General features: G+C 45.7%; 1 protein-coding gene across 1 annotated transcript; it reads right to left on the bottom strand.

Annotated features, from left to right (window-relative positions):
* Window positions 1-13,027: 13,027 nt before the first annotated feature.
* Window positions 13,028-19,483, bottom strand: LOC138357114 (uncharacterized). Its single transcript, XM_069313740.1, has 2 exons — window positions 13,322-19,483; window positions 13,028-13,289 (listed from the first exon to the last, which is right to left on the bottom strand). The coding sequence occupies exon 1, from the start codon at window positions 14,187-14,189 to the stop codon at window positions 13,518-13,520; it is 672 nt and encodes a 223-aa protein (XP_069169841.1). The 5' UTR covers window positions 14,190-19,483; the 3' UTR covers window positions 13,028-13,289; window positions 13,322-13,517.
* Window positions 19,484-19,942: the final 459 nt, after the last annotated feature.

Here is a 19,942-nt window from a genome sequence, read left to right as displayed (position 1 = left end):
TGTTGGTGAAGTTCCAATAACAGTCTCCACAAATGTCTGGCTGAATGCTAATGTCAGGTATGATTATTATTCCACTCTATAGTTTCGTTATAGGCAAGGATCTTGAAGACCACCATTGTGATATTAGACTGCCAGGGATGCTTCATTATCCAGGTAGTAGTTACTTTGTTTGGGCGTGAACCCACTCAGTTTGACTTCGGAAGTGAACCCTTTTTTGGACTGGGGCCTTCCGGCCCATTCGTTGCAGTGGCCTTGCAGTGCTAGTTTCTTTGCCTTGTGGCATGTTTCATGTGTAGCCTTCCGGTTATTTTTCGAGTGCTGTACCTTGCGGCATTTGTGGGAAATTTGAGTGTACCTGGGATACATGCAGCATTTGAACATTTTCCAGGATGCCACCCTACAACAGTCGACTTACACCGAGGTTCCTAATCACTACTAGATGAACAGAGGTAATGGGTGTAAGGAGACGTGACCATGTGTCTCACCCTGCCTGGGATACATGGTGGGTGGACATGCTCATATGCCCCAACCCCCTGTCATGGTAAGTGCACACTCCTCTATATTACTAAAATTTCTTTTGACAGTATAATACTTCCAAACTCAGTTGTCTGGGAGGGTGTCTAATATTTAGTCTAGGATTGTCTCCCCCTCCCCATACCATTAAAATGCATGTTGGAAATTTGGTGATTAATTGTGCTGGCCGCCACCTTGCACCTTGAACACAACATCCTCTTTTCTGAGATAAGGTACCAATTACAGTGACTGGGGCTCTTCACAGATATCACATATACTTGCAGATCTCGTCTGGAGTCTTCAACCCACTATTCATTCAAGCTCATTCCAAAATAATTGTTTCAATGTATTCACCAATAATGACTGAGTCTGAGGTGAGGCATTCTGCTGCTACTCCACAGTTTTTTGCCGAGAGTGTTCCTCTTGGTTCCCCCTCTTCCCCCCTCCCCATGTCCACATCATTTCATCCCTACCCTCCACTAGCCATCTACATGCTCCAAATGTGTCTACATTGTAGGATCTCTGTTTAATGTATAGCCTACTAGGTACTGGTACTTGAGTGCATTCTGCATGCTAGCTTGCCTTTGGCACCAGAACCACCAACACCACCATTAACCTGAGAATTGGCGACAACTTAGTTTTCTCTTTCTCTCATTTTTCCCGTGGCTGGGCTGCACAAGCCTCACACAAGCTGACTGCTTCTGACCCTGAACATTAATGCTCAATCAGGAATCCAGGGAGTGACAACCACATCCTTTTTTCAAACTACATGTTTTTTGACCAGATGCCTCCCTCTGCTGAGGAAGGGGGGATTGCTGTAGTGTTAACTCTTAGACACTATATCCATTCTGCAAGAAAGAGAAGTGGGGCCACAGGAAGCCAATTAGGAAACAGCAAGACATTTTAGACTTCCATTGATATTGGCCTTATAAAAAGAGAGACAACCAACACCAAATACTCTTGTGTGCCCAGAACTTCACTAGAAAACATTCGGCCTCACCTCGTGGCCAGTGAACATTTTGACTCCCAAGTCTGTATCATATTGTTTCGGACCCAATTTTTGTAACCAAATATTCTAGTGTTTTCTTATATCAAATGGAACAATAAATGTTTCAGCATATTCAGACATACAATATATGAATGAATTTGTATTGATATAAACAATTCACCAAAAATATACAAAATATTAATTTGTTAACTTACCTTTATGTAGCAGAGCTGGTCTCAAAAACCCAGAGGCACCAAAATGCAGTTAAAATACAAAGCTATTTCATGACATATAATATATATAAAGTCTGCAGTCAATCTTAAATTATCTAAGGTTAATGCCATTTTTTAATTTTGTATTGTGTGCACCACCAACGGCCAGCCCCAGGATGTGTGCACCACCAACGGCCAGCCCCAGGATGTGTGCACCACCAACAGCCAGCCCCAGGATGTGTGCACCACCAACGGCCAGCCCCAGGATGTGTGCACCACCAACAGCCAGCCCCAGGATGTGTGTACCACCAACGGCCAGCCCCAGGATGTGTGCACCACCAACAGCCAGCCCCAGGATGTGTGTACCACCAACGGCCAGCCCCAGGATGTGTGCACCACCAACACCCAGCCCCAGGATGTGTGCACCACCAACAGCCAGCCCCAGGATGTGTGCACCACCAACGGCCAGCCCCAGGATGTGTGCACCACCAACAGCCAGCCCCAGGATGTGTGTACCACCAACGGCCAGCCCCAGGATGTGTGCACCACCAACAGCCAGCCCCAGGATGTGTGCACCACCAACGGTCAGCTCAAGGCTACAACGGTCTAGCTGTTGGTGGTCTAGTCAGCCAGACTGTTGGACACAACTGCTACATACCCAATGATAACATAAGGGGGACAAACCTGGGAGGCGATCGCCAACACAGCAAACACACCAAAGACACGGGCACAAGGATAGACCGCAGTTGGGCCGGACCGAAGGAGCCAACTATAAGAAATATTGCAGGAACAACCGTGGACATCTTCAAGAGAAAATTGGGATGTTTTCTAAGAGAAGTTCCGGATCAGCCGGGCTGTGGTGGGTATGTGGGCCTGCGGTCCTCTCCAAGCAACAGCCTGGAGGACCAAACTCTCACAAGTCAAGCCTGGCCTCGCGCCGGGCTTGGGGAGTAGAAGAACTCTCAGAACCCCATCAAGCAGGTATCAAGCAAACAGCCATCGGACGACCTGGGAGACTCGAACCCTTGAACAGGGAAGAAGGGAAACCGTCAGCCCCAAGCACGTCCCTGACCACCAAAGCCATGGTGCGCAGGAAATGGTGGAAAGCCGCAACCGGACCCAACACATGATGCACCCCCTTGCCAGACCAACCAAGCATCAACAACCCAAGGACCTTTCCGGAAAGCAGCTGTCTCATCCTTTGCCAGAAAAGAAGACAGCTGCAAACGAACAAAACAACTACAGTGGTACCTCAGATTACGAATTTAATCCGTTCCCAGAGACGGTTCGTAAGCCAAAAATTCGTAAACTGAAGCGAATTTCCCCCATGAGACATAATGGAAATTGAATTAATCCGTTCCAGACTCCCAAAAAATTAACTTCAAAGTAAATTTTATTCCTAATTCACCCAAATCTTCAGTACTAAAGTATGTACAAGTTATTACTTACCTTTACTAATGACTCTTGTTGGCGTATGGAAGACGGTGAGGAGGGGGGGGGGGGGAGGAGGAGGAGAAGTGTGTGTTTGGAAGGGGAGTCCCCTTCCATTATAACATCAGGCAGTGATAACTTTTCTGGGGTACTCTCTCCTACGTCTTGCAGGCATACCACAAGGACCTGTTTGTAGCTCTCTGCTTGATTTTCACACTATAAAACGATCCATAGAGGATTGTTTTTTCCCTTCGTTGTAACACTTGTCTGTAGTGAGGCACCACATTGTCATTAAAAAGGTTAACGCAACGTCCTACTACAGCTTGCTCTGGGTGAGTCATTTCAACAAACGTTTCATTTCTTCCCACAGCCTACACCACTTCCTAATTATTGAGGAAGGGCAACACGTTCTCGCAAATTTAATAAGTCAATATTGACTTATTAAATATGTGCATAGGTGACATACTTAACATAATAGTTTCCCTTGAAAAGCTTCATAGAAAACACGAACCTTACCTAATCTACTTAGTATGTTAAGATAAGCATCTTATTGCTTCGTAATTACAATTATTACCTAACCTATACCTATAATAGGTTAAGTAACAATTGTAATTACGAAGCTATAAGATGCTTATTTTAACATACTAAGTAGGTTAGGTAAGGTCGGTGTTTTCTATGAAGCTTTTCAAGGGAAACTATTATGTTTAGTATGTCACCTATGCACGCAACTAATAAGTCAATATTGACTTATTAAATTTGCGAGAACGGGTTGGGAAGGGACATTCTCTACTGCCTTCCTTCCCTGAAGACATTTCCTCAGCTTCCTCTTGTTGCCGCTCTTTTTGAAGGGCTAAGAGTTCTTCGCTGGTCAGTTCTTTGCTGTGTTCCTCCACCAATGATCTCTTGTTTTCCTCTATGGTCATTCTCACATGTGTTTTCTTGGCTTGAACCTTACCACTGACTATCTTGGGACCCATGGCGAGATATATAATAAAAAAAATTATGTTCAAATTGCCAAAAATCCAGAAAAACTGTAATTCTTTACAAAGAATTCAAGCACGATTGTCACTAGGCGGGAGGCACTGGTAAACTGAGGCGCGATCGCCGTGCCACCACGTGCTAGGTCGGCCATACACGTATCAACAAACTCGTTTCCTGAGGCAAAGTTCGTAACCCGATTCGAATGTTCCGAGGAAATTATGCTCGTAACCCGAAAATTTCGTAAATAGGTGCATTCGTAAGCCGAGGTGTCACTGTATCTGGACCAAAAAAGCAGAAACCCCTGCACTGGAGGAGAGCATGATGCTCCCCGACCCAACCTCGCAAGGCCAATGCCAACAAGACAAGAGCCCTCCCAAAACAAACCTTAATCGAAGGGGCCACCACAAACCAAGGAGAAGAGAGGAAGGAGAGCACCCAGTCCAACGACCAGGACAGCTCAGGCGGTGCAAGAGCAGGCTGGAGGTGAAACCCACACACGAGACAGCTTGCGGAATGGCACGGAAGTAACATCAATGCCAAACGCAAACTGCAGCAGCACCGCACGATACGAGGTGACCATATTCGGCATTAGATGATGGTCCTGAACAACCAAGAGAGAAAGGACAAGACAACCTTAACAGAAACCAAAGTCAACCTACAAAGAGACAAGAAGAAATGGAAGGACTGCCAGGAAACTTCATACTACTGCTGAGACGAAGAACGCAAGTGTGACACCATCAATGAAGCCACCTGCACACCATACAAGTGGTGATAGATTTGAGTCAGAAAAACCAGGCGCGAAGACTCAAGGAGAAGATCAAACCAGTCATGTAACAGACCAGTCCGAGCTGCCGAAAGAGGCGCAGCCGCGGGAAGACTCCTGGGTTCGCTCACCACGCAAGCAGCACCTGAAATCAAGGTTGGGCCGGCCACCAACCCAGGATGCCAAGGAGCTAAGAGGGCTACCCTCCCCTGGTAAGTCTCCAGGCGAGCTAGGACCTGGAGCAACAGCTGAACCTGGGGAGGGGGGGGAGTAGTATAGGTAACCCCCACCACGACCAGTTCAGCCGCAAGCCATCAGCCTCGCAGTCGAGAAAGGGCGCCACGTACAACCGGAGACACCACATTCATGCCGACATGAAGATGTTTAACAGTGATAAATTCCAGGTACTCAGGTACGGTAAAAATGAGGACCTTAAACATAATACAGAGTACAAAACACAATCAAATGTACCCATAGTAGGAAAACAGCATGTAAAGGATTTGGGAATAATAATGTCTGATGACCTAACGTTTAAGGAGCATAACCAAGCAAATATTGCGACAGCCAGAAAAATGATAGGATGGATTACGAGAACTTTTAAATCTAGGGATCCCAAGACAATGGGTGTACTCTTCAAGTCACTTGTGTTGTCCCATCTTGAGTACTGCTCAGTACTCACTTTCCCCTTCAAAGCAGGAGAGATTGCTGAAATAGAGGGAATACAGAGAACATATACGGCACGCATAGACGCAATAAAGCACCTAAATTATTGGGATCGTCTCAAAGCCCTCCAAATGTACTCACTAGAAAGAAGACGAGAGAGATATCAAATGATATACACCTGGAAGATACTGGAGGGCCAAGTACCAAATCTACACAGTAAAATAACAACGTACTGGAGTGAACGATATGGAAGAAAATGCAGAATAGAACCAGTGAAGAGCAGAGGTGCCATAGGCACAATCAGAGAACACTGTATAAACATCAGAGGTCCACGGTTGTTCAACGTCCTCCCAGCAAGCATAAGAAATATTGCCGGAACAACCGTGGACATCTTCAAGAGGAAACTAGATTTATTCCTCCAAGGAGTGCCGGACCAACCGGGCTGTGGTGGGTATGTGGGCCTGCGGGCCGCTCCAAGCAACAGCCTGGTGGACCAAACTCTCACAAGTCAAGCCTGGCCTCGGGCCGGGCTTGGGAAGTAGAAGAACTCCCAGAACCCCATCAACCAGGTAACCAGGTAAGAGGTTCAACTCCAGGAGCCCGTACGTCTGGCAGAGCCACCTGAACAAGTCGGCGTCGACCGTCCATTCCGTGGATAAGGGAATGAACCGTGACAGGCCATCCGCCAGGATGATGGACACTCCCTGAATGTGAACGGCCAGGAGATCCAAATCCCGAGAGCTCAGCTGACGAGTTACCCAAAGCGACCAACCCCAAAGAGGGAAGAAGTACAAGTAACCCCCACCACGACCAGTCCAGCTGCAGGGCATCGACCCCAGCGGCCTTGCAGTTGGGAAAGGGTGCCACGTACAACCGGAGATGACACAATCATGCCGATGTGAAGAGGTTCACCTCCGGGAGCCCATACATCCGGCAGAGCCACTTGAACGAGTTGGCGTCAACCGTTCATTCCGTGGACAGGGGAATGAACCGTGACAAGCCGTCCGCCAGGATGTTGGACATCTCCTGAACGTGAACGGCCAGGAGAGCCAAACCCCGAGAGCTCAGCAAATGATTCACCCGAAGCAGTCTCCGTGGTGTAGTGGTAAGACACTCGCCTGGCGTTCCGCGAGCGCTATGTCATGGGTTCGTATCCTGGCCGGGGAGGATTTACTGGGCGCAATTCCTTAACTGTAGCCTCTGTTTAACGCAACATTAAAATGTGTACTTGGATGAAAAAACGATTCTTCGCGGCAGGGGATCGTATTCCAGGGACCATAGGATTAAGGACTTGCCCGAAACGCTACGCGTACTAGTGGCTGTACAAGAATGTAACAACTCTTGTATATATCTAAAAAAAAAAAAAAAAAAAAAAAAAAAAAAAGCGACCAGCCCCAAACAGCCAAGGACTGCACCAAAGTCCTTGGCTTTGGACCGTACTGAACCCCCCTTTGTTCAGGCAGTGACACCAGGGAGCAGTTCGAATGGAGCAGGATCATTGCTCTGCGAGCGATCTGAATCCTCCTAAGCGACATCCACACCATTCGCAAACTCTCACACCGTTTTGTGTGCCCGACGGAAGACTGGCCGGGTGACCCAGGGCCCCCCCCCCCCCCAAGAAACAGGCGAAGGCGGGACCGCAGCCGAAGCAGAGACTCCGGAGGGAGAGACAAGGAAGCGGTCTGAGAGTCCTACACAAGATCCAGCCATGACCGAACCTTAGGAACCAGAAGGGACTTCCTCCAGTTCACCAGGAACCCAAACCCAGCGCGCTGGGAAAGAAACAAATCCCTGACGAGCAGACACATGGACTGGCTGGGAGCCCACACCAGCCAGTCATCGAGATAGGCCAGAACCCAAACCCCCAAGAGACGCAGATGGGCCACTACGACCCGAGTAAGGCGCGTAAAAGTGCAAGGTGCCGGATTCAAGCCGAAAGGAAGGCAATGAAAGCAACAACCCCGACGCCCCACAACAAACCCGAGCCAGTCCCCGAACCCCGGAGGAATCGGGACGTGCCAATAAGCATCCCAGAGGTCTAGGGACACCATCCAAACACCTGGCGCCAAAAGTAACCGGACCTGGGACAGAGTAGTCGTCTGACAGGAGGGGCAATAGGCCCCAGGGGTTCAGACGGGACAAGTCCAGAACGAACTGCAGGTCCGCACAGTCCCGTTATGGGACTGGAAACAGATGGGAAACCCACCAAATGTGTGGGTTTGGCTGACACCAAATCCAACTCGTATGCGGAGGGGGGAAATGAAAACTTCACTCCCTTGTAACAACAAGCCCCACTCAGAGAGTACAAAAACCCAAGCGGGGTACAACAGGGCCCAAGGTCCCCAAGACAACCCCACTCCAGCCCCGGGAACTTCCCCATGAGGACACGGGGCCGAGCCGTCCCACAAAGCCCCGGCCTCACAAGAAAAAGCTTGAGCAGATGTAAAAGCAGGAAGGAAGGGGGCCCACTGGTCAGACCCATACCCTTCAGCAGGAGGAACAGGCTCGAATGCCCCCGTCGTCGCCCCAGAGGGGGTATCCCCCGAGACTGCCCGAGTCTCCAACCCAACTAAACCCTGCCCCAACTCCGAAACCCTCAGACGCTTCGGAGCTGGAAGCAGGGGTAGGGGGAGGGGAGGAAGAAGAACCAAAACGAACCTCAACAGGGGAAGGACAAGGGGGCGCAGACTGAACCAAAGGCGAAACAACCAATACCCCTTAGCTTCGGCTATCACTTCCTTATGTCTGGTCGTGATGGTCAAGTGGATTAAGGCATCCTGTAGTTACCAGTTGCGTTGCTCCTGGGAGTATGGGTTCGAGTCACTTCTGGGGTGTGAGTTTTCAGTCATATATATATATATATATATATATATATATATATATATATATATATATATATATATATATATATATATATATATATTTATATATATATATATATATATATATATATATATATATTTATATATATATATATATATATATATATATATATATATATATATATATATATATATATATATATATATATATATATATATATATATATATAAAACAATTATTTAGGACCAACATAGCATTCCAATTCACCCAACATCACTCACCCAGCATCCCCACTTATCCAACATCCCCACTCGCCCAATGTCACCACTCGCCCAATGTCACCACTCGCCCAATGTCACCACTCGCCCAATGTCACCACTCGCCCAACGTTACCACTCACTCAACATCATAACTCGTCCAACGTCACCACTCGTCCAACGTCACCACTCGTCCAACGTCACCACTCGCCCAATGTCACCACTCGCACAACATCCCCGCACACCTAACGTCACCACTTGCCCTGTAGGAAATTTCTGACACTTAATTTACCAACATCTGGCATACCCAGTAAAAACGGTTGTCAGAAATGTACTAACTTTACTAATATACTATCAAAGAGAATGGATTTGAGGCTTCCCATAGAAACTGAGATATTGCCATGTTCGCAGAAATGCCATTTATACATAACATTGCTCTTGTGATACTTCATTTCAAGGATTAAATTTAATAAAAAAGCACTCTTTAGAGTTGAACTTAATTAAGTGTTCCACAATTGTGAAGCTTACCCCCAAGATTGATTATGACAAATTAAGAATCGGTGAGGGAGTGGAGTCTCTCCCGGGAGGGAGGGAGATGACGCCATTGTAAGCGTGGCAGTTGAGACGCTCACATGGACCAGCTCTCATCAAAATTTACCACGTTCCTGCATCAGATACTTCATCCAAATTTGTGACACAGGAACTACAGAAGTCCGCTCAATTCACGATATCGCTATCTTGGGAAGTACCCGGTCTACTAGTAAGATATTTCAATGTATTAGCCAGTAGTATTGAATATTATAGTCAGGTTATAATACCTGCACCCCACCCGGAACAGGTAAGCCCTTGTTCCTATTATAATCTAACCTCCCTTGAATATATATGTTGTGTTTTGTGGTAACAATTTACTACTGAAAAATTATTCGGCAGGTGTACTTCAAGAGAAGAGGAGAGGACACAGAGTCTTCTTGAGGTTATCTTGAGATAATTTCGGGGCTTAGTGTCCCCTGGTCCTTGAACAGACCTCCACCCCCAGGACGCAGCCCGTGACAGCTGACTAACTCCCAGGTACCTATTTACTGCTAGGTAACAGGATCATCAGGGTGAAAGAAACTCTGCCCATTGTTTCTCCCCGGCGCCCGGGATCGAACCCGGAACCACAGGATCACGCGTCCAGTGTTCTGTCCGCTCAGCTACCGACTCAGTACTCGCCCTGTAGTACTATGTGGTTTCTTTAGTCCCCATTATAGCTAAGCAACAAGGTTCCCTGTACACGATTGGATGACACCCAGGGCTTCTTATCAGGCCATACTGACTCTGGAGATAAGAATTAACCGTATTTACTAACCCATTTAGTAGTATAATTAACATAACTTTAGTAGTTTATTATTATCCACCATTGACGGCATAAACTACGAACGTACGACCACTCTCCCCGAGACTTGTGGAAGGATAAAATATAACACCCAGCAGGGTAAACCTGCAAAATACAGTCCACCCTTTGTTGATGATAATACTGTGTATTAAAGTAAATATATAATTTAACAGCACTGCACAGTAATATACTTGCTGGAAAAATTCATCCTCACTCACCCAACATACCCACTCACTCAACATCCCCACTCACTCAACATCCCCTACTCACCCAACATCCCCACTCACCCAACTCCCACTCACCCAACCCCCACTCACCCAACATCCACACTCACCCAACATCCACACTCACCCAACCCCCACTCACCCAACATCCACACTCACCCAACATCCACACTCACCCAACATCCCCACTCACTCAACATACCCATTCACCCAACATCCCCACTCACCCAACATCCCCACTCACCCAACATCCTCACTCACCCAACATCCCCACTCACCCAACATCCCCACTCACCCAACATACCCACTCACCCAACATCCCCACTCACCCAACATCCCCACTCACCCAACATCCACACTCACCCAACATCCACACTCACCCAACCCCCACTCACCCAACATCCACACTCACCCAACATCCACACTCACCCAACCCCCACTCACCCAACATCCACACTCACCCAACATCCACACTCTCCCAACATCCCCACTCACTCAACATACCCATTCACCCAACATCCCCACTCACCCAACATCCCCACTCACCCAACATCCCCACTCACCCAACATCCCCACTCACCCAACATACCCATTCACCCAACATCCCCACTCACCCAACATCCCCACTCACCCAACATCCCCACTCACCCAACATCCCCACTCACCCAACATCCCCACTCACCCAACATACCCATTCACCCAACATCCCCACTCACCCAACATCCCCACTCACCCAACATCCCCACTCACCCAACATACCCATTCACCCAACATCCCCACTCACCCAACATCCCCACTCACCCAACATCCACACTCACCCAACATCCCCACTCACTCAACATCCCCATTCACCCAACATCCCCACTCACCCAACCCCCACTCACCCAACATCCACACTCACCCAACATCCCCACTCACTCAACATACCCACTCACCCAACATCCCCACCCACCCAACATCCCCACTCACCCAACATCCCCACTCACTCAACATCCCCACTCACCCAACATCCCCACTCACCCAACATCCTCACTCACCCAACATCCTCACTCACCCAACATCCCCATTCACCCAACATCCCCACTCACCCAACATCCTCACTCACCCAACATCCCCACTCACCCAACATCCCCACTCACCCAACATCCCCTCTCACTCAACATCCCCATTCACCCAACATCCCCACTCACCCAACATCCCCACTCACCCAACATCCCCACTCACCCAACATCCCCATTCACCCAACATCCCCATTCACCCAACATCCCCACTCACCCAACATCCCCATTCACCCAACATCCTCACTCACCCAACATCCCCACTCACCCAACATCCCCACTCACTCAACATACCCATTCGCCCAACGTCCCCACTCAGTCAACATACCCACTCACCCAACATCCCCACTCACCCAACATCCACACTCACCCAACATCCCCATTCACCCAACATCCCCACTCACCCAACATCCCCACTCACCCAACATCCCCACTCACTCAACATCCCCATTCACCCAACATCCTCACTCACCCAACATCCCCATTCACCCAACATCCTCACTCACCCAACATCCCCACTCACCCAACATCCCCACTCACCCAACATCCCCACTCACTCAACATCCCCATTCACCCAACATCCCCACTCACTCAACATCCCCACTCACCCAACATCCCCACTCACCCAACATCCCCACTCACCCAACATCCCCACTCACCCAACATCCCCACTCACCCAACATCCCCACTCACCCAACATCCCCACTCACTCAACATCCCCATTCACCCAACATCCCCATTCACCCAACATCCTCACTCACCCAACATCCCCATTCACCCAACATACTCACTCACCCAACATCCCCACTCACCCAACATCCCCACTCACCCAACATCCCCACTCACTCAACATCCCCATTCACCCAACATCCCCACTCACTCAACATCCCCACTCACCCAACATCCCCACTCACCCAACATCCCCACTCACCCAACATCCCCACTCACCCAACATCCCCACTCACCCAACATCCCCACTCACTCAACATCCCCATTCACCCAACATCCCCATTCACCCAACATCCTCACTCACCCAACATCCCCACTCACCCAACATCCCCACTCACCCAACATACCCATTCACCCAACTTCCTCATTCACCCAACATACCCATTCACCCAACATCCTCACTCACCCAACATCCCCACTCATCTAACATTTCCATTCCCACCAAACACAGTCCTTGTCATTCTTATTTTGTCTGACTACTAATTTCTTAGATTTTTAAATGAAATAAGGAAGGAATTGTTGTACATATTTTGATAATTAGTTATTAATTTCTTTGGAACACTGTTAAAAAGATTTTTTTATAAAAGATAACTCATTATCTATGTATGTATTTTTACCTGAATAAAAATTTGAATTTTAAATCCTGTTTTTTTTGGCATTTTATTACATATGCCAGGCGTGGGGAACGTTTGATCATATAAAACTATATTTTACTTATTGAAGATTTCATAAGGCAGTATATAATACATATATTCAGTACATAACCGTTGTATTATGTACTGTATACATCCAAATGTCACAAACAGATCATCTCATTCATTTAAATTGGTTTTGATTCAGTGGGGGGAACCTTTATGGTATTCGGTATTCAGTGGGGGGAACCTTTATGGTATTCGGTATTCAGTGGGGGGAACCTTTATGGTATTCGGTATTCAGTGGGGGGAACCTTTATGGTATTCGGTATTCAGTGGGGGGAACCTTTATGGTATTCGGTATTCAGTGGGGGGAACCTTTATGGTATTCGGTATTCAGTGGGGGAAAACCTTCATGGTATTCGGTATTCAGTGGGGGGAAACCTTTATGGTATTCGGTATTCAGTGGGGGGAAACCTTTATGGTATTCGGTATTCAGTGGGGGGAAACCTTTATGGTATTCGGTATTCAGTGGGGGGAAACCTTTATGGTATTCGGTATTCAGTGGGGGGAACCTTTATGGTATTCGGTATTCAGTGGGGGGAAACCTTCATGGTATTCGGTATTCAGTGAGGGGAACCTTTATGGTATTCGGTATTCAGTGGGGGGAACCTTTATGGTATTCGGTATTCAGTGGGGGGAAACCTTCATGGTATTCAAATACCATAAAGGTTCCCTACTCATAACATGCTATGGCTGTGTATGTTATAGTATCCGTAAAAGATTTTAAACATTTTGAATATTAAAAAGTTGATTCTAAATGAATTCCTGAGGGTGAGTAGAAATCAGGCTGGAGTTTACAGTGTGGTTAAATTAAGACAAAACATGACTCGCGCAAGGACCAAGGACTGGTGCTGCTGCTACTGCGGCTGCTACTGCGGCTGCTACTACTCCTGCTGCTACTGTTGCGGCTTCTATTGTTGCTGCTACTTTTGTTGCTACTGCTGCTGCTGCTACTTCTGCTACTGCGGCTGCTACTACTGCTGCTGCTACTGTTGCGACTTCTATTGTTGCTACTGCTGCTACTTCTGCTACTGCGGCTGCTACTACTGCTGCTGCTACTGTTGCGGCTTCTATTGTTGCTACTGCTGCTACTTCTGCTACTGCGGCTGCTACTACTCCTGCTGCTACTGTTGCGGCTTCTATTGTTGCTGATACTTTTGTTGCTACTGCTGCTGCTGCTACTTCTGCTACTCTTGCTGCTACTGTTGTTGCTGCTGTTACTGCTGCTACTTCTGCTGTTATTGCTCTTGCTGCTACTGCTGCTGCTACTGTTGTTGCTGCTACTGCGGCTGCTACTGCTGCTGTTACTTCTGCTGTTGCTGCTGCTACTTCTGCTGTTGCTGCTCTTGCTGCTACTGCTACGGTTGTTGCTACTCCTGCTGCTACTGCGGCTGCTACTGCTGCTGATTCTACTGTTGTTGCTGCTTGTACTCTGTAAGGTAATGGTTGTTGGAATTTTAAGAACAATTAATTTCATTCAACAATTCATTGAACAATTCAATTTAAGAATTTTTAAGAACAATTCTACTCAGCCCTTGACAAAAGTAAGTTTCCGATTGGACTCTTCATTGACCTGAGAAAGGCTTTCCGATACTGTTAACCATAACTATCTCTTACTTAAACTCCACCATTATGGAATCCAAGGCCTTGCCCTGAACTATATCTGGTCCTATCTTAGTGACAGACACCAATATTTAGCAATCAATGATATAACCTCTCCCACTCTACCACTAACCGTAGTAGTGCCACATGGCAGCATCCTAGGACCTCTCCTGTTTCATATATACATCAATGATCTGCCTAATGTCTCTAACACGTTTAAACCTATATTATTTGCTGATGATAATACCCTAATTTACTCTGACCCAACCCACTCATATTAAATAATGTTGTAAACAATGAATGAAAAAAGTCCACTTGTGGATGTCAACCAACAAACTTCACACTAAACACAAAAAAGACCTACTACATCTTATTTGGAAGCAAATCAACGAATGCAATTCAGCTTCAGATAGACAATGTTAACATTAGCAATCAAAATGATGGACAGTTCCTTGGCCTGTACTAAGACAAGAGACTCAACTTCAGCACCCATATACAACACATAACTAAAAAGGTTCCTAAAACAGTTGGTATTCTCTCTAAGATCAGATATTATGTATCTTACTCTGCTCTCCTCTCACTCTATTATGCACTTATCTATCCCTATCTTACTTATGGTATCTGTGCTTGGGGTTCAACCTCTGCAAACTACCTCAAGCCCATCATCATCCAGCACAAATCTGCTATCAGGACAATAACAAACTCTGCTTTTAGACAACACACAGCTCCCCTGTTTAAATCCCTAAACATGCTAAACTCACTCCACTCTTGTGTCAATTACATTTAAAAACTTTTTTCTTAAGTGAAAACCCTGTTCTGAAACTCTTCCTGAACAGATGTAATAGAACACGTACTTACCACACCAGACATAAATATATCTTTGATATCCCCAGAGTCAAACTTAATCTGTGTAAACACTCTATGAAAATAAAGGGACCTAGTCTATGGAACTCACTCCCTAATGAATTGAAAAGCTGTAAATTTTTCCTTATTCAAAAATAAAACAAAAAAGTATCTAATTTCATCTTCATAGTATCCTACCTAGTGCTGTATCAGTGATACAGTGCTCGCACTGTATCTAGTGCTACCCAATCCCTCAATATTTGTACCTAAGCCATATTACTTTACCACTGTAATCTTTGATATCATCTGATATGGTTGTTATATTGAGTGCATATTCTACTGCATTATTCCTTGAAATGATCCTCAAATTGTGCTTCAGGGAACTAATGTATAACCCTGAAATGCTATCCTAATGTACATAGTAATCCTTGTTCATTATTGTGCATTGTTATTATTGTGTATTATTCTAATCTTTGTTTTCGTGTCAAAATTTCTTACAATGTTCTTGTAACAAATTTTGTTGTCAATTTTACTGTAATTTATCTACTTAAAATTATCTGTACCAGTAAAGTAAAGCTGTAAAGTACCTGTAAATTTTTTTTGTCAATTTTACTGTAAATTATCTACTTAAAATTATGTTAGTTTAAGGACTTACCCATAACGCTATGCGTGCTAGTGGCTTTACAAGAATGTAAAATCAACTTCATTTCTATGTTCTTTCTTAACCCCCAATGTACCTTCTTGTATATAAATAAATAAATAATTCAAGTATATTAATAATAATTTTTATTATATTTAAAATAATATCACTAACATGACCCTTTATTTTCTCTTTATCTAATTTCAACATATACTTTATGGCGATTATCTACACTGCAAATCTGATACATAAAATACAGTTTCGCAAGCCAAAAATATAAGGCAGTTATATAAAACGTAAAAATGTGTATGCCGTTTTAAAGAAGAAATACATATTTACATATTCAACTTAATCGACTTGTTTTGAGTGTGAGTGTGTGTTTTGAGTGTAGTGTAGTGTGTAGGTGATCATCATGCTTACTAAGTGATAGGAAGGTTAGGGCGTAACAGTGCTGCTCCCTCGGGTGTGAGGGCCTCACAGGTGGCCATAGTGGGATGTGTTCTCAGCCGGCCGGCAGCCAGACCAGCGACAGCAGGGAAGAGGTGAGGTGAGGTGAGGGAGGGGAGAGAAGAGGTGAGGGAGGGGGAGAGAAGAGGTGAGGGAGGGGAGAGAAGAGGACAGGCCGAGGTTATCTTAATTGTGTGTGAGCGATCGATCCGGTGCGTGATCGACCGATCTTGCCGTATTTGTTAGACATACGTAACTTTGAGTGAGGACGGCCGGTCAAACTCGCGCATGTCATGTGGCACGAGAGAGTTGCATTTCGGGATCCGGTGTGCCATCATTGCCAATCTCTTAGACATAACAGAATGGCAATATCGTACAGAATGTCAGAATGTCGTACAGAATGTCTTCCACAGAATGTGGAAGACATTCCTCCCTTCTGGATCACATCAATGACAAAACTGGAATCCTTATTTTTCTAGACATAGAAAAAGCCTTCGAGTTAGCTAAGTGCTCCAGCTACACTGTGCTGCCTTGTGGATAAGGAAATCAAAGGACACGCTCTGGCCTTTGCCAAAGGAAGCCTGCTTAACTGAGAAGCTACAGTCAAATTCCAAGGAAAAACATCGTCCTCAAAGAGGCTGGAAAATGGAACTCCGCAGGGAGGAATACTAAGCCCCATCCTCTTCAACTGTCTTATGGAACAATTCATGAAGCTTAAGTTACCAAAAGCCAAACTGCTTAACTAAGCACACGACTTTGTGGTCATCATCAATGGCAAAGGCGCCAGGAACCATGCACAAAAGTACATAGATATTATTAGCAGGGAAGCGGAACGCATAGCAGTGAAAATAAACAGCAATAAAACCAAGGCAGTGGCTGTTAAAATGAGAACTCAAGACATCAGACTCACAATACAAGGACATGAAATTGAGTGGGTTACCTCTTTTCAATACCTAGGAGTCATAATAGACAGCCAGTTGAAATTAACTCAAGAAATTTAATATCTTCGGCAACGTTGTAAAGTCAGAAACTCAGCTTTGCGCTCCCTGAGAAGTCTTAGAGAGGGTGCATCTCTACCAGTACTCAAAATGTACTACGTTCAAGCAGTTAGGTCACTCATTGACTATGCTGCTCCTGCTCTTACATCCCTCAGCGATAACCAATGGGAGAAACTGGAAGTGTCTCAAAATGATGCCCTCAGAACAATTCCTCTACCGCCTGCGGCAAATCCGTCATCAAAACCCAGATGCAATTCATCAGTGCTTCGTTAGAGATGGTTTGAGTAAAGTGAGAAAAACTTCAGGAGGTAAAATGTTTACAATTGCTAATGAGGAGAACCTCAACACTTTCCTCTCCCAATGTGGTTTGTCTCACCTTATTATCACTCTCAATGAATCAACTTAATTAACCCCCTTGTCACCTAGTGCGGGTTAGGTATCCTAAGTCTCCTTGTTTCACTTTTTAATTTAATATTTAATTTACTCTTTACTAGTCATTTACTGGACTTAAGTAATTGAGTGCATTAATATTTCTTTAGTTCTTATTAATTATACAGTCAGTAACTGAACTATTTATAGTTATTAATCATTAGCTTAAATTTGCCTATGTTTATTATTCAACTTTTTTCTTTGATTTACAATTATTACCTAGGTTGCCTAGCCTCGCCATACTCCCTTATGTGAGGAGATGGTTCACCAGCTCACTTACAATAGTGCTCTTATGCCTGTGGGAGCCAGTACACTTGTTAAGTGCACTTGTTAAGTGGGCGGACTTAAGTTTGGTAACCAGCAACCGAAACATCTAGTGTTTGGGCTCATGTGAGAGCCCCAGTCATCAGCAGTCCATAAATGTTACCCTGGCCGGGGTGGCATGTCTGTGGACAGTGCTAGAGCTGATAGCATCATCTCATTGTATGGCTTTGAGGCCAGACTCAGCTTTGCGCGGGAAACAGCTAGGCCGCCAGGCGTGGGTGACATGTGGGCTCCCGCGCTGGCTGGCCACTTGAGTGGTTGTCATGGAGACAGCCGCCATCTTGTTAAACATCTTGAGCCGCCATGTTGGTCGGCCATCTTGGAGCTGCCCTAGGGGCTATGCTACACCGTCGCTGATTGGATGAGAGGGGTAGGCCGCTGTATGCCTTCCTCTCATTGGTTATTTCGAGAAGGACACGGGAAGTAGCCGGTGTAGCATCATTCTGAACACAGCCGCCACCTTGTCAAGACGCTCTCTGTACTCAATTCGGCCAAATTGAAGTATAGGGCGTCGTGGTGGCTGGACTACTCAACTGCTGATGCTTCCTGCTTCACCTACGACAACGGTCGTCACAGAATCCGGCCGAAGTCGTCGCTTGGAGGGGTTTAAGACATTGTTATTCAGGGGGTAGAGGTACAGTGATCTGGGATTGGGGGAAATGTGCATACGAGCAGCAACAGACTCGTAGATCCCATACCAGTGTTGATTAGACTTGCTAGTGCTCTGTAGCAGTCGATGGGAACGGGGAAATTCGTGTCAGTGTTAAGGCAGATTTCCCATGTTTTTTTGTGAGACGCTATCGTTGTGCGCGTCACCTGGGTATGAACGCTTCACTTCACCGGGGAGTCGAGGGTGCGAACTCAGCCGTGTTGAGTGGGAGGGGTTCGAGTGTGCGCCAATTTTCCGTATAAGTACCACGTAAGGAACTACTGCCTCTTACGCCACTTGGGACAAGCCAGCCACCTATAGCGGGGTGCCTGATGTATGGGAATGGTGTGTAAAGCCGGCAGTGTGAATAAGTAAGTACCTATGTGTGTATTTCTGGTGATTAGTAGTCTCTAAAGCTTGAATTCGAGGTCAAGTGTTCCGTCACATTGTCATGCAGCACCTGTTCAGGTGGAGTGAATTGTGGGCAAGGAGATTAATCACCTGTGTTGTCATCTTGTCAGTCCAGAGGGACTTAAGTCTGGTGTACACAGACGTACAGTGTGTGTGTGTGTGTGTGTACACACGGGAACAGAATATACATAGATTAGCCAAGGACGGAGAGGATGTCCATGTAATAATTCTTTTATTTCATTGTGGTAATCATTTTTGATCGTCCGTGGGACGGAGTGATATCATTTCCATGTGTGGTCTTGCAGGTGTGGAATTCCAACACTGAGCGCTCAGGTATGTGTAACGCCAGTGATTCCTGGCAATGATTATTGTGGAGTGTACCACAGTGTGGATTTAATTTCTTGTATTGTTCCCAGGGCCGTGACAAGTGTGATTTATATAAATATATATTGTGGTTGCAGTATTAATTAACGTAATTTTGGTGAGTTTTGGTGAGTGACGAGGCCGTCTAGAGAGACCGCCCCCGCTCTGTCGAGTAACGTAACTCTCGAGTGTTTATCGGCATGCGTGACCGATAAATCACTCACCCATGTGATTTAAGGAGTGTGAGATTCTTCTTAGTGCTCCCAATAACGTTTGATAGCTGTAGGCTACATGTGTCAGCAGTAATTATATATATATATATATATATATATATATATATATATATATATATATATATATATATATATATATATCCGAAAAAGTTAGGTTAGGTTAGGTTAGGTAGGTTAGGTAGTCGAAAAACAATTAATTCATGAAAACTTGGCTTATTAGGCAAATCGGGCCTTGAATAGTAGGCCAAAAAGTGAGTTCTGGCTACTAGGTACGACATATATATATATATA

This window comes from Procambarus clarkii, chromosome 76, assembly GCF_040958095.1.
Source record: "Procambarus clarkii isolate CNS0578487 chromosome 76, FALCON_Pclarkii_2.0, whole genome shotgun sequence".
Taxonomy (NCBI): Eukaryota; Metazoa; Arthropoda; class Malacostraca; order Decapoda; family Cambaridae; genus Procambarus; species Procambarus clarkii.
The sequence above is the reverse complement of the archived record's forward strand: the minus strand, read 5'-3'. Positions and strand labels throughout refer to the sequence as shown.

Bases quoted from the DNA above. Each gene is read 5' to 3' on its own strand.
- LOC138357114 (XM_069313740.1), bottom strand. From the start codon at position 14,189: ATGAAATTAATTGTTCTTAAAATTCCAACAACCATTACCTTACAGAGT.